The sequence below is a fragment of the Barbus barbus genome (assembly GCF_936440315.1).
Source record: "Barbus barbus genome assembly, chromosome: 12".
Classification (NCBI taxonomy): Eukaryota; Metazoa; Chordata; class Actinopteri; order Cypriniformes; family Cyprinidae; genus Barbus; species Barbus barbus.
Window position 1 is genome coordinate 5940135 of NC_136740.1, and position 16441 is coordinate 5956575.

Genomic DNA, 16441 nt, shown 5'->3' on the forward strand with positions numbered 1-16441 from the left:
ACTCATTTTCCTCCACACGACTGGCAACTGACCAAACGCTGTGTGCTCAGACATCCTGCCATCTGAGGGGAGGATAATATCTACACACCCAGTGTCCAAACACCAGAGAGAGAGAGAGAGACAGTCCGAGACTTCAGGGAGGACAGGCGTCTGATAACAGAACCCATCGAGTTAATCATTCACACATTCCTCAGGGATCTCTGGCGTTTTATGGGTCCTCTGAAGTAAAGCTCTATTCTTTCTATCCTTATTGCCCCTGCACGTCACTACAAAAGCATTAGTGTGAAATGAGAAGTCTTCATATATAGTTTACTACCAAAATGAAAGGCAAAACAAGACTTTTACATTTTTACACTTTGGTGAAAGGCTGTTTTTCACTGCACTGGTCAAGTGTTTTTTTTTTTTTTTTCATGCTTCCATTGCATTTCTTCTTTCAGGCTAGTGAAAAGAGAATATCCAGAATACACATAAAATGATTATTTAATTACACTTTATCTATTTGTATCTGTAGTTTTCAATTATGTTCAAAAAAATTCTGTTTTATTCCTGTATATATTCTGAAGGTTTGTTCATATATCATTAGCCTGAATTATATAAGATTTTATTCCTAAAATATGGTGAAATTGAATGTTGACAATATTTTTTTTAATTTATGGAGTGATAAAAAAAAGAGATATCCAAAATCTCTTTTGTAAAAAAAAAAAAAAACTGTGATTCTAATGTCAACAGAATGAAACTTATCTTTATCAAATCTTCAGATTTTTGTTGTGGACATTTTTCATTAGATAATGCGAATGCAGATTATTTTAGTTACACAAACTTTCACAAGTACATTCACACAATCCAGCCGTTTTTAATGTGTGTGTACACATAAAAATGTGAACTCTTGCATAAAAAAAGTATTTTGAACATGCAGCAATTTTTTTTTTCTTTTTGAGTGAACTGTCAAAAACGCATCAAAGTTGGTAAATGCGTTAATTACCATAAATAAATAAAATAATTCCGACAGCTCTGTTGATAATACAAATGGATTTTATCCTAAAAGATGAATGAAAACTTGTTAACATACATCTAGAGCTGTAACCTCGTTACAATCCCAAAAACACCTTATTTATCAAAGCTGTTGTCATCCAAAAATTGTGGGAGTCAGAGGGCGAGCTATATTGCTGCAACATAGTAAGTATTATTAATACCTTGGTATGGCATGAGTAGAAAAGCTTTAAAGTGGTCTTGAATATAGAACTATGGCTGTTAAATAGTTGGAACTCCTCTTTCATCTCTGTGTGCATCGCCTATGGAGTACCCCAAGGTTCTATATTGGGCTCCAAATAATGCCATTAGCTCCTGCCCTACTCCTTTTAAACATATTGGTTTAAGTTTTACAACGAAGCCCCTTCAAATGACCCCTCTATGCATGAAAGCATCCAAAGTAAGATATTTCTGACCTGGCATCATGGTTGCAGGGACATTGGCCTCTGAGGTGAGAGAGAGACGACCACCTTTGCCCAATCGGTCACAGAGCAGCGTGATGTGTTTCTTCAGGTGTGACGTGTCTTTTGGGATGGTTAGTGGGCCGGTGCTCAAGCTGATGGCCTGATCTTTGGGGCTGCGTGACAGACACGTTTTCAAGAGGTGGGAGACGGCTGCATCCACGCTCTCCTCCCAGCCCTGAAAAACATATACAAATTGAGCCTTGCAAATATAAGAATTCACCAGTTGAAAGTGAATAAACAAGGTCCTGCTTGAGAGTTTTGTGTTGTGGTTGATGTGAAGTTTATGATTTTCACACTTTCACACTAATGACTAGAGTACAAAGCAACACGAAATGTTAAAACTCTCAAACTTAATGAGTAGATATAAAATGCCTCTTAATTAATTTTTATTCATTTATATTTACCTTAGCATATTTATTTTAATACTTTCTCATCCTTTGTTTGCAATCATCTGATGTTTTTATTCAATGAGCCACAAACACTCCCTACCATCCACTTCATTTTTCTAGCCACATCTAAAACTCGATCTACATACAAACAAGCCGTAAACATTTAAATGGAAGTACATGCTTTTTTTTCTTGCTTTTTTTTTGTTGCATGGGTTGTGAAGTACATTCTGCCACATGCCTCATGAATGGAAAGTTACTCCCTGTGAACAGAGATTTTTATGTGTGTGCGTCTTTAAGTCTGGCCAGCAGCATCTCCAACCCACCCTTTTGCCATCAGGCAGGCTAGAGAGGCTCTGAGAGATGGGCCGGGGTGTTGACAGGCAGGTGGAATGTGGGACGACTGTGTCTCCATACAGACAGCCCTTAATGAGATCTAATAGCAGGTAATTAGCCTTGTTACGCTGATGACAGGGGCGAGCCCTTTATTGACTACAGAAGATAAAGGAGAATCAGAGGGACAGAAAGAGGAAGACATTGATAAATCAGATAAAAGTCTCCAATGGAGGAAATTAGCGGATTACACCAGCCTGAGTAATAAAAGACGCTAAAGACACATGACTGCTGTGTGTTTTGGCATACTGAATCACACTCTCTATGAATTATCTACAGAGAGTTCAGAGATCCAAATATTGTTAACAATCCTGAGTTACAAACGCTCTCCAGATAAAAGAATATTTCCATATGCGACTGTACGGCTGAGGACCCTACAGACAAAGACTAGATTATCACATTTTCTGAGTGTTGCTTGATGGTACAGAATACAGGGATGTTGTGGATGCTAGGGCATTGCTATGTGGTTGCTAAAATGTTCTTGATGGTTGCTAAGGCATTGGTTGCTATGTGCAGTGGCGTAGCTTTGTCATAAAAAGTGGTGGGAACAGTGGCATGATGGGTGGTTAGGCTGATTCAAGCAATATTTTGCATAAATGAGAGTGACTGCGGTTAACATGTAGGCTATTAATGGGTCGTGTTTAGTCACTATTTAGAGTGGAATATTTCTACATTATTTACTAATCATGACAGAAAATTAGGGCATCTTAAGTCAATTTACTGCAGTATTTCCTCTCTCAGTCAGTAGAAAATGTGGTTAACACCCAGTCATGCATGAAAAACAAAAACCGTCACATACCGTGAAACCGGTAAGATTTTGAAAAATACTGTGATATAAATTTTTGAAAATTCGCAAGCAATCATCACTACCATTGCATTAAAATGCAGCACATCATGGGGTAAATGTTCCAAAAACAATACATTAACTACTTATAATTGTATTTACAGCTTAAATTCATGTTATTTTTGTTGATATTATTTGTGTGCTAAACTAAATTCATGAGAGTAGCACAATTTGGGGGGGGGGCTTTTTTCATAAAACAATTTGACTGCAACTTAATTAGAATGTAGTAATAATAATAATAATATATTATAAATAATAATAATAATTATTATTACTACTATTATTTAAAAAAAAATACTAAATAAACTAAAATAAAATTTATATTTTAATATTACACTATAAAATAAAATTACAAAAATGGGAAAGAAAAGGAAAGGAAAGGACGTGTGGCCAATTATGGTGTCCCATACTCGTAATTTGTAACACTTTACAATAAGGTTCATTAGTTAACATTAGTTAACAACATTAGTAAACATGAACTAAGAATGAACAATACTTCTACACCATTTATTAATCTTAGTTAATGTTAATTGCAGCATTTATTTAATTTCAGCATTTACTAATGCATTATTAAAATCACAAGTTGTGTTTGTTAGCATTAGTTAATGCACTGTGAACTAACATGAATACACAATGAACAACTGTATTTCCATTAACTAACATTTACAAAGTTTAATAAATAGTGTAATAAATGCATTGTGCATTGTTTGTTCATGTTAGTTAATACATTAACTAATGTTAACAAATGACACCTTATTATAAAGTGTTACCCTTCAAAATGTGGTGAGGACTCAAGTTCAAATATAAAACAGTAATAGCACAACTTTTCTATCACGTGTGTCTGCAGCACAAATTAATTTACAAATATTCCGATATCAGGAACAACACAATGCTACCGGATTCTGTTTTAACCATATCAGAAGACACATTCTACATTACTAGAGCCTTTGAAAGTGAGATAAAGCATTGGAGGAATTCTACTGGCTGAGAGAGACGATTCTGACACTCGTGTATTTGTGCACATTCATGTATGGTTTTCTCTATATTTTTTGAAGTGTTTTTAAAAGGTTTTATTGTAATATTTATATTTTATTATATTTCAATTTCAAAATGTTATATTATTGTATTTCAATTAACAAATTCAATTAAATGTATTACAATTTTAAAAGCTGAAAAACACTGAAGGGAACTAATTTGGAGACAATTGTGTGGAGTAAAATGTGTAATAGGGTCAGTAATGCTCACAGTGTGTTTATGTGTCACATTTGTATTATAGCTTTTTGTGCTTCAACACCCATGTCACCCAACACCTGGAGACAGATTCTCCAGGTCAACCAGACAAGAGGCTGCTAATTCAAGGGGGTGTCTAATGTCAAAGTGTGTGTGTGTGTGTGTTCTCTCACAAGTTGCGGTGTGTCCTGTAGCAATGGTAGGAGTGTGGCCTCCAGGATGGCAGCCTGCTCTGAGCTGAGCCCCTGCCACAGAGACAACAGCAGGATGAGGAGGTGAGTGGCGCTCCGCAAACGTGTAAAAGCTTGGATCAAACGTTCCCGGTTGTCTTCTGCTGCATCTGCTAATGCTATAACCTGACACAGAGACAGACAGACAGAAAGAGAGAGTTTAAGTGTGCAACTAACTGCACAGATGTCCTGTCTTTACAAACTTCATGATTAACGTCTTACAAAAAATTGAATATCTAAAATAAACAAAAATTTAATTTACCGAAAAGAAAACTCAGCTTTTTTTAGGGCTTTTATGATGCATTGCAACATTATTTTGATGACAATTAGAGTATGTACATTATGCTCCATCTCCTATCTTTAATTTTAACCACTTAAACTCAGCATATTTTGAATTTTTTAGAGGATTTGGCATATCTGAATTTGCAATATGCAAATGCAATATTGGACCCACCGGTGGGTCCGCGGGAGGCCGCAGAGTTAGAGTGGTTAAACAAAAAAAGAGTCTGCAAGAGTTTCTTTGAAATTGCCTTTATTCTGAGAGGTAATTCTCATTAGATTATCATTATTGTAGCAGTATTTAGCACTATTTAGAAGTCATGAGAATGTGAATGCGCAATCATAAAAATAATGTCATAATGCAAAGACTTTACAGTCTTAATGCAAAAAAAAAAAAAATTAAAATTCTTTAGATTTTGGAGTTAAATATGTCCTGGATATAGTCTGTAAAATTCACCCTAAGATGTCTCTTGTCATGAGCAAATTGAAAAATTAAGCAAGTTTTTGTGTGGGGTAGAGTTAACCATTAGTGTTTCGCTTAATGCTGGTTTGTTCAATGAAGAGTGGGATACGAGATGATGTTGAATGAAGAAAAGAGTAAAGATAAACAGAACAAGGCAAGGGGGGGGGGGGGGGGTGTCACAAGAAACAGTGCTCCACAACATAAATGACAGCAAAAAAAATAGCCCATCATGATAAAACTATGCTCTTTGAGAGCACGCCACACCTGTAGAGTCAATCAAATTTCGCCTGAAACCACAAGGCACAAAAAACACACTGAAACAGAAAGACATCTGCTATTAAAGATCAGTGTGTATTGATAAAAAGGTCTCAACAGCCAATCTAAATAGACCTTCAGTGAAGGAGCTTTTGTGAGAGTTGATTGATGCCAGCTGAGCAAAAACAAAAGCACATTTAACGGGAGAGAGAAATAACCACTACACAAAGAAGAGAAAGTCCAGAATAGGTAAAACACCTTTGAGCAAAGATGTAAGGCAGTTCTTGAACTTGTTCAGTGAAGAACAGTATATTCAAATACTGAGTTTTGGCTGAATGTATTTAGGCACACTCACTATGTGCCTCAGGAAGAGAATAATACAAACTTTCTATTCTCTTTATCTTATTCAAAACAGAAAAAAAATGGAGAAACAGGAAGTGGGTTTTCATTATGTACAATGTTAAGTATCACTTAAGATGAGTTAGATTAGAAACCACTATCTTGAAGAGCTAAAATTTGCTATTGGTTAGAAAAGAACAGACATGAAACCGCTGGCAGACCGTTAGACCCATCAGTGTGGTCACCACTTACCCATGAGCACATTCTACAAAAATTATATACTCTAAAAATACCCCAAACCATTTTGAAATATAACATTTCAAGCCCAAAACAAACCCCAGCCAATGCCAAATAAAGGCAAGAAAATACTTTATTCCCTGAGGGATGTTGCCAAATACGGAGAGACAGAAATATCTGTGCAGTCAGAATAAACAGATTTTTTTTATATATATTTAGTTCTTCGTGGGATGTCAGTAGTCAGTAGTCCTGTTCACACCTTAAGAAAAATGAGAGCTGTTGAAATACAGCACTTACCTGGAAATATAAACAGGCATGTAAATCTCTTGTCTGATATTCATCTTTTGATGTCAAACCCAATTGTTTTCAGTCTACAGCAAAAATAAAGGAATTGGCCTCACTGTTCCAATACTTTTGGAGGGGAGTGTAGTTACTATGTAAGTACACAGGTATTAGGGACACAATATAAAGTGTGACCATTTGTTTTTTTTTAAAAGTTGGCTCTAAAATCTCAAAGGGCGCGTGCCCCTCTGTTTGAATGGACGTGGCACTTTTACCATAATTTTCCATGTGTGAATCTCACAATCTTAAGAATCATGATTTTGCATGTGATCAATTTTTCCATTATTAACATAACATAAATATTATTATTCCATGAATAATGTTGATTAAAAGTGTACTGAACCCCAAAATATCTTAAAAGAAAATATCTAAAATTCCACTTTTCAGGATTAAATAAAAAAATAATAATTGCACAGTGGCATTATTATATATATGACAAATTGGGGAATATATTACTATTGTCATGAATATAGTGGGATTTTATGCAAATGACACATACCAACAGCGAGATTTGATTTTATATTTCAAAGTCTGACCATAATGAATTAATAGTGAAATATTACTACAATTTTATAAGTAATATATTAAATAAATAATTGTATATATTTTATTTCTGTGATGCAAAACTGAATTTTCAGCAGCCATTAGTCCAGTCTTCAGTGTCACATGATCCTTCAGAAATCATTGTAATATGCTTATTTGCTTCAAGAAACTTTTTTTTTTCTTAATATCAATGTTGAAAACCATGAAGCAATTTTTTCAGGATTCTTCGATAAATAGAAGAAAACTATTATAAAAGGATATGTTTTATAACAATGCATTGTAAATGTCTTTACTATTACTTTAGATCAGGGTTCCTCAATTAGTTTTCACCGAGGGCCGAATTCTGCCAATAATACCAAGTCAAGGGCCACTGACCTATAATATATATATAATTATTATTATTACAATTATCATATTAGTGTTGCTTTTGTTAAAATAGTTACAAGATAAATATCCAGATTTTTCCCCCCAGTAGTCTGTTTTGTTCAAACAATTATGAACATTTTTGCATTTAGATACAGAAGAACTTTGCCTGTTGAATATTAAAAACAAATGAACAAACAAAAAATCTGGATCTCCATGTCTGCCATGCAAATCAACTGTTCCTGCTCATCTCCAGACTGGATCTCTTCTCTCCATTTTCCCTAATTGCAGATTCAGTTATTAGATCTGTCAGCATTAATATTTTTACACTTAGATTTTTTTTTTTGGGGGGGGGGGGGGGGGGTCAAAGTTTAACACCGTGTGTTCCAACCAGATGTTACGTGACACGATAAAAAATATATTTTCCATGTAATTTTTGTCCTAACCACCCGCGACAGCGACACGTTGCGATACTGAATTCTATTTAAGAAATGTTTTTTTATTTTCTGCTACGTTGGGGCAGGAACAACATACCAAATATGACAGTGATAATCTGAGGTAATGATTATGTGCTTTATTCAATGTTAAAAGTGTCTAATGTGAGTTTGAATATTATTTTGCGTGAGGTTTATAGCCATAGTGAAAGCAACAATAGATATTTTAACTCAGATCTTGAAAAAAAGCTAATTTACGTTAAAACTGTGAACTCACTGCAAACCAACATCCATAACAAAGACGGTATCACTCACTCAAAACGGTTCAGTCCATTCACATTTGAATCATCTATTTTCCATGTCCACTTTTCTTTATTCACACTTGCCATGTTTTTGCTGTCACATAGTATCTACACTGGACGCGATGAAGCATTGCAAATCATTTGAACTTTGTGTCAGTACGTTATAAACAGAACGAGTCAGCTACTGTCGGGGATTTGTCACGCAGCGCTGCGCCGCATCCAGTGTAGACAGCATATATTGATTATAATAAGTTCTATTGCATTTTGTTGCGCCGCGCCACTCGCGTCCAATGTAGACACAATGGAAGTTAATGCCGCTTTCTGATGCTGCGTTTGAATTTTCACGCCACATTATTTGAAATTTGTGCAGGCCAAACATTTTTATCTCGTGGGCTGCCTATTGATGAACCCTGCTTTAGATCTATTTAAAGCATCCTTGCTGAATAAAAGTATTAATTTCTTTAAACACACACACACACACATATCTTAAACAGTAGTGTACAAATACAGCATATGGACGTTTTGTGGACCCAATCTTAATGGCTGAATAAAGGGTTTAATAGTTCAAACTGCCATATCTACAATTTTCACAATGAAGACACTATGTAATTGAACTAGTGCTGTCAATCGATTAAAAAAATTAACTAATTAATCACAATTTTTTCCTGAAATTAATCGCGATTAATCCCACCTAACATTAAACTTTTTAAATCTACTTTTATATTGCAATAATTTCACATTTAATCTTCAAATTAATGTAGAAACAACATAAAGACGGTATATTTTTAATATTTGATTAATGGCATCTTTTTAATGAATGAAGGCCAGTATCACTGACACCAATATTGATGTCTCTATAAAATAATTATTTTTTCCCTAATATTTAACCATTGACTATTGCCATTCAACATTACAGTATAATTGAGAGCCATCAATTTTAATATTTATTAGACTTTAATAAAAATAACTTCTAATTTAAGTGAACTTTAAACAATTTTCTCATAAACACAGTATAACCAATGTCATATTTAGCTACCTATGCCCTTCAGCAAGTAGGAAATATACAGAAATTGAATAAAGTTATCAAACACTAAATTCTAAATTAAATACAGATGAGTCCTTAAAGCTATAAAGTTATTGATTTCCTTTTTTTTTGTTCTTTGATGAACATCACAGCAGCTGGGTTAATAGGTTATTTTGGCTGCTTTTTCTTTAAGAGCTGCCGACGCGGATCTGACACGCATCGTGTTTTCTCTCTTTACACTCACTTTACATTTTCTGACCCACTTCAGGTCTTAAAGTCTCTATTAATGATCTGACGAGTGTGTTAGATGAGTGAGAAAGTGCAGGACAGTTTTGAAAACCATTTCAGAGACATGTTCTTAAATGTGACTCATATATTTCACGCAAGCACAGTTTTAAGGCAGTTTGAATCACCTTCATGACTTAACTGACCACGACATTGCATGCACATCATTTCTTTCGCGCTTTGATATGAAATGATAAAGGCTACAGCGTGCGGCAGCGCCTTTGTTCAGTACAGTACAGTTTCCGCGCTCCTTTGACTCACGCCTGGCGCTGAAGTGAAGTTGAAGCACGCGTCTGAAACATCTCCTATTTGAAATGCTCGTAAAGACGTTCTGTGACTAAATTAGCAAGAAAAAAGAGACAGCACTAAGCCCCGCCCCTGTGTTAACGCCGTTAAATATTTTTAACGCGTTAAACTGAAAAAATTAATCACCTGCGTTAACGCGCTAATTTTGACAGCACTAAATTGAACACATTTATGCCACTAATGAATGACCAAATGTAAACAGTTTATTAATCAAAAGTAGGTATAAAACAACCTTTCATTTAGAAAAGTTATTTTTTTTCACAAAATGAAACAATCAAAAATGCTAATATTATAGCTGAACATAAATATGTTATAGCTGGTTACTGAATGTGTGTGTATGTGTGAGTGTGTGTGTAAGAATGGCTCATGTGTGGAAGGAAAGCTGGGAGGTTGATGACAAAGAGATATGCATCGATACCAGCAAGCGATCCTAGACAGTTACCATTGTTGTTTTTAGTCATGGCGCAGAGATTACATTGAGATGGATAAAGAAATGCTGGCAAAGACAATTCTTGTTTATAAATACGTCCATTGAAGAGAGTTAAGTAAGACTAAGGGTATGATAGTATCTGGCAACCCATAGAGACAACTAAGATGCCTTATCAGCTGGCTCAGATCTGATAAATATGCCACTCCATGTCTCTTGTGTTCTGTCTTCCTGGGAAAATTGCTCATTATCCACTTTTTCCCTCACTTCTCCATGGGTGAAACCATTGCAGTGAAACTTCCTGTAGGATGCTCCATACTTCCATTTAGTGAACAATAAACCAGATAGCTTTTAGGCAGAAAACTGAAGAAATCTTCTGCCTAGCTGATAAGAACAGTTTTTGAAATACATTTCAAACTTTCTGTCCACAAAAATGTCTGAAATGTGCGCTTAAGCAATTCAAACTCGGAGCACCTGGAAATGTAGCAGATGGGACAGCAGATTAAATTTAGCTCTGTAGCTAATTCTGGGGCAGTTTTCAGACTGTCTATTGTCCCTGTCAAAAAAAAAGATCCCGCCGATCAGACGCAGTGGCTGCTCCGGGTCCCAAAGACAGTGCTTTTATGTCTTTTAATGTCGTCTGTTCGTCTCCAAATAGTGTAAAATTACTGCTAACTCGCAAGGAAATCAATCCAAAACACATCTATGATCGCCAAAGCCTTTTGGATATCGGCAACGCGTACAAACACCAACTCTTGTCGGCGGCTACTGAGAAGCTACGAGGCCTTTGTTTACTGCTGGAGCCAGACCTCGAGACCGCGGCCTCGCCTACTGACGCTACCCGCACAAGGCAGCGTCGCAAGCGGTGTGAGAGAGGACGGAAGCGTGGTAAGCGCGGAGGTATACGAGCTAGGCTAAGAGCTAACCTTAGAACGGCTCTTCCAACACTCATGCTCGCAAACGTTCGCTCTCTGGAAAACAAACTGGACTTAATTCAACTCAGTCGGTCTACACAGCATGAGGCAAGGGATTGTTGTGTGTTTGTTTTCACCGAAACATGGCTAAACGACAACATCCCGGACTCCGCCATTCAGCAGCACGGGCTAACCAGCTACCGAGCGGATAGAGATTCATCACTATCTGGTAAGACCCGCGGAGGTGGCTTGTGTGTGTATATCAACAAAGACTGGTGTAACAATGCTGCGGTATTATCAAAACACTGTTCATCGCTGGTGGAGTTTATGTTTGTGAAGTGTCGACCGTTCTATATGCCGCGTGAGTTCACGGCCATTATTATCGTCGCGGTCTACATACCCCTGTATGCAAACGCTAAAGACGTGCTTCGTGAACTGTATAGCGCCATCAGTGAACAACAAACAAATAACCCTGACGTCTTTTTCATCATAGCCGGTGACTTCAACCACGCAAACTTAAAGACAGTTTTGCCAAAGTTCTACCAACATGTGAACTTTGCAACAAGGGGAAACAACACACTGGACTTTGTTTACACAACAGTAAAAAACGCTTACAAGGCTGTACCCCGCCCCCACCTCGGGTACTCGGACCACATCACTGTTATGCTAATCCCAGCATATAGACCACTTCTCAAACTCGCCAAACCGGTTCAAAAGCAGATCACAGTATGGCCAGACAATGCCACCTCAGCACTACATGACTGCTTTCAGTGCACAGACTGGAACATGTTTAAAGAGGCAGCCACCTACAACAACCACACAGACCTGCATGAGTACACTGAAACTTTGACTGCTTACATCAAAAAGTGCACTGATGATGTGACAGTCACCAAGACCATCACCACACGTGCAAACCAGAAGCCATGGATGACAGAAGAGGTTTGTGGGCTGCTAAAGACCAGAGATGAAGCATTCAGATCAGGAGATAAAGCAGCCCTCAAAACAGCAAGAGCCAATCTGTCCTGTGGCATCAAAAATGCAAAACGGTCATATGCTCAAAAAATCAACAATCACTTCACAGACAGCAGAGACACATGGAGCCTGTGGCAAGCCATTCAGACCATCACTGACTACAAGCCCCCGCCACAGGCCTGTGATGAGGACACATCCCTCACCGATGCACTCAACCACTTTTATTCACGGTTTGAAATGCAGAATGACACACCTACACAAAAACTGCCCACACCTCCCAACGACCGGGCGCTCTGTCTGTCTCCAGCCGACGTAAGGAAGACCCTATCTAGGATTAACCCACACAAGGCTGCGGGTCCTGACAACATACCTGGCTGTGTTTTGAGAGACTGTGCTGTACAGCTGACAGATGTCCTAACAGATATCTTCAACACCTCGCTGAGCCAGGCAGTCGTCCCCACATGTCTCAAATCCACAACAATCATACCGGTACCAAAGAAATCACCTGTGTCCTGTCTAAATGACTACCGTGCCATAGCACTGACTCCAATCATGATGAAGTGCTTTGAGAGGCTAGTCATGCACAACATCAAAACCAGACTCCCCAACACACTCGACCCGCTCCAGTTTGCATACCGTCCAAACCGCTCTACGGACGATGCAATTTCCTCCACCCTCCACCTGGCTTTTACCCACCTAGAAAATATAGATTCCTATGTTAGAATGCTGTTCATTGACTTCAGCTCGGCATTCAACACAATAATCCCACAACAGCTCATAAATAAACTAAACCTGCAGGTCCTTAACAATTCCCTGTGTAATTGGATCCTGGACTTTCTAACCGGAAGACCTCAGTCAGTCCGTGTCGGCCACAACACCTCGAGCACTACCACACTGAGCACAGGTGCCCCACAAGGCTGTGTGCTCAGCCCGCTGCTATTCACACTGCTGACCCATGACTGCACTGCCAAGTTCAGCTCCAACCACATCATCAAGTTTGCTGATGACACAACAGTGGTAGGTCTCATCAGCAACAACGATGAAACACAGTACAGAGAGGAAGTGGCACAGCTGGCTGAATGGTGTGGCACTAACAATCTGTCCCTCAATGTGGAGAAGACAAAGGAGGTTGTGATGGACTTCAGGAGAAACTCCGTTGACCACCCCCCACTGACCATTGACAGCACATCACAGAGGATCTCACCTGGACCACAAACACCATGTCACTCTCCAAAAAGGCACAACAGCGCCTACACTTTCTCCGCCGGCTGAAAAGAACAAGTCTCCCTCCACCCATCCTCACCACATTCTACAGAGGCACCATTGAGAGTGTGCTGACCAGATGCACCACTATCTGGTACGGGAACTGCAGTGCTGCTGACCGCAAGACCCTCCAGCGGACAGTGAACACAGTAGCAAAGATCATCGGTGCCCCTCTCCCCTCCATCCTGGACATTTTCCTTACACGATGGCAAAACCAACAGCATCGTGAAGGACTCCACCCATCCCTCCCACAGTCTCTTCCAGTTCCTACCATCAGGAAGACGGTACTGGAGCATCAGAGCCCACTCTGCCAGACTGCTCAACAGCTTTTTCCCCCAGGCTCTGAGAGCCTTGAACTCAAACCACCCCGCCCCCCTCTGAAACCCCATGCAAACCCCTACCTCCTGAAACATGGAAACATGGACCATGGAACATAGTTTGTATTTTTTATCTTTTATTTTTTAGTTTGAATAGGGTAAATATTTATGTAAAGCATTTGTATAGTTTGTATTTTTTATCTTTTATTTTTTAGTTTGTATAGGGTAAATACTTATATATAGTATACTTATAGTTAAAATCTGTCAGTAGGTTAGTTGTGTATAGGTTTATAGTGTTTTTTACTTCATTGTTGTATGTCTGTATTTATGTAGCACCGTGGTCCTGCGAGGCACAACATTTCGTTCCACTGTATGTCCCCACATGTATCGGAATGACAATAAAGCATATTCACTTTGAGACGCAATGCATTTTAACGAATAAGCAACAGACAAATGTTTCACCTTCAAAGTGGTGCTAAAAAAATTGTTCCGTTTTTTTGGGAAACAGATCAAAATAAATCTGGAAATGTTTTATTGTTGTTGTTGATTTATGTATTGTGGCATTTTGGAAACTGAAAAATCTAATGCATTTGGAATATAAAGTATCACCTACAATAAACCCTACCCTAAACCTATCCAATTGTGTTAACAAAAGCAAAGGTGAGATAAAAACAAATGTTCCGCATTTTAGCCTGCTTCTACAAGTCTTTGAACTGTTTTAGCTTGACTTGTGTTTCAAAGGACTGCTGAAGCTCAAGGGGCTGAAGTACAACGATGTACCAGGTGAGCTAACAAGCGAGTTTACCACATCAGCAAACCCATGCTCACATATGAAGCTAGTAATGTTACAAATTATGCACTATGGCACAAATGATTTGAGGTCATATCACAGTATTGTGCAAGGAACAACAACAACAACAACAACAAAAAAAATTTATATTTTTTTATTGATCGATAATTTCCCTTTGCAATTTAAAAATGTGTGAAAAGGAATAAAAAGGTAAAAATAAATAAATAAAACATTAATGCTGTGTGAGCGGAAAACACCATCGTTTCCTGGTTTGCATTAATGAGTTCTTCAGTACCCCTGGGCTTTGAGCTGGGACCCTTCCCATTCCACCATAACATGACAGGCTTCAGTGTGATATTTGACCCTTTTTGTACTAAAATTCAATGCCTTTTATAGTTGTTTTAGTCACTCGTTTTAGGCAGATAGATTTGTACACACACAGCCATGAAACATCTATGATCGAGGATACGATCCTTTTCTCTTTCACGGTTCATACCAAAATAGATAAAGGAGATCTTAACTGGTCTCAATGCCATGAAAATCCTGCCACCACGTAACGGAGTATGTAGGTAAAGGAAGTGGCATGAAAAGCTTAACAATAAAATTTGGAATTAAGTACTTCAACTTATTCTTCTATCAAGCAATTGAAGAAAGAAGTCAGCATTTGGGCAAGATATCAGGGATAGATGGTACAGTTGTTTGTGTATTCATGGCTGGGTTACTCACGGTTCCATATATAGAAGCCATGAGTCTACAAACAGCCCTTTAATTACTGTGAGCTTTCTCTAGTCATTTCAGCAGACACAATCCAACAGTCTGTAATCAACAGTTAAACCTCACCTCCCAGGCAGAAACCTGCCTACCTCCATACACTGACCCCCCTGAAGTAACGAAAACCTGTCATTTATACTCACGAATATAAAACCAGGAGAAACTATATGCAGGCTGTGGACAAAATAATGGAAACATGGGAGTTTAATCATGAAAAGAGTTCATGAAAAAGTTACTGTTATTGCAATACTTTACAAGTACAAAAACAATTGCAAATGCAGCTGCAAAGATTAGTTGCATAAAATGTATTGTTAATTATTCGCTTTCATCAGCGATAAAAGAATTATGACTGTTAAGACAAATGTTTGAGTTTTCTATGCAACTTGAGGCAATGAGTTCTGAGTTGCATATACCTCAAGACTAGTCAACGTGTTTGGAATTACAGCCAGTTAATCCATAAAAAGTCTCCACATTAGTTCCTGAATATGCACAGATTTACACTTTCCAGAGAAAGTAATCATTTTCCTTAAAATAACATGATTTCTACATTCCCCAGATCAGGCATCAATCACTCATCAAAAAAATTGGATGGATGAAAAAAATGGAATGAGACCGTTGGGTAAGGAAGCTGGGTTGATTTGATCTAATTGTAACCCAATGGTGATGGTTTAGGATATGAATACCACTTTGTCTATGCATCTTTGCAGTGCTCTTGAAGCAGAAGAGAAAGATAACTTTGAAATTCTAAGTTGTGAGGAACATGTTCTTTAAAATCTGGAGGGTTTTGTTTGAGTTTTTTCTCTTACCAAAAACAATTGCGCAATGAAGCAAGTGAGCTGGACCTGAAAAAACCGGAATGGCACTTGAAAATGAAGAGAGTAAAAATCCTATTGATTTGCTATAATAAATAGTTTGTTCACAACTTCCAGTGATTATTAAAGGCCTTCAGTCTGGGACTTTCTCAACGTCTGATGATTTATCCATAATGGGACTATTTTTGTTGTTGAAAGAAAAAATACAAATAACTAATACAAAAATAACTAAAATTTGGTTTCAAAGGCAAGTTATTCAATATTTAATTAAATATGTTTACTGAACTGTATAAGCTGTATAACTGTTGATTTCCCATTCTTCATTGTTGTTGCCTGTTTGATTTTGCCTGTTTTTTTTGTTCACTTTTGGATATTTATGTATCAACAATTGTAGGGTTAAACATTTAAACCAACCCAGCTGGGTTAA

The 16441-nt window shown here is 37.7% G+C and overlaps 1 protein-coding gene across 1 annotated transcript in view; it reads right to left on the reverse strand.

Moving 5' to 3' along the window:
* Window positions 1–16441, reverse strand: part of LOC306878055 (protein PTHB1-like) — a gene marked incomplete at its 3' end in the record, with an annotated part of 85089 nt that overhangs the window by 8739 nt on the left and 59909 nt on the right. The window contains exons 20-21 of the mRNA XM_079430151.1: window positions 4520–4702; window positions 1446–1668 (exon numbers count right to left, since the gene is read on the reverse strand). Coding sequence (XP_079286277.1) covers window positions 1446–1668; window positions 4520–4702 — 406 coding nt within the window. The remainder of the gene's footprint in view (window positions 1–1445; window positions 1669–4519; window positions 4703–16441) is intronic.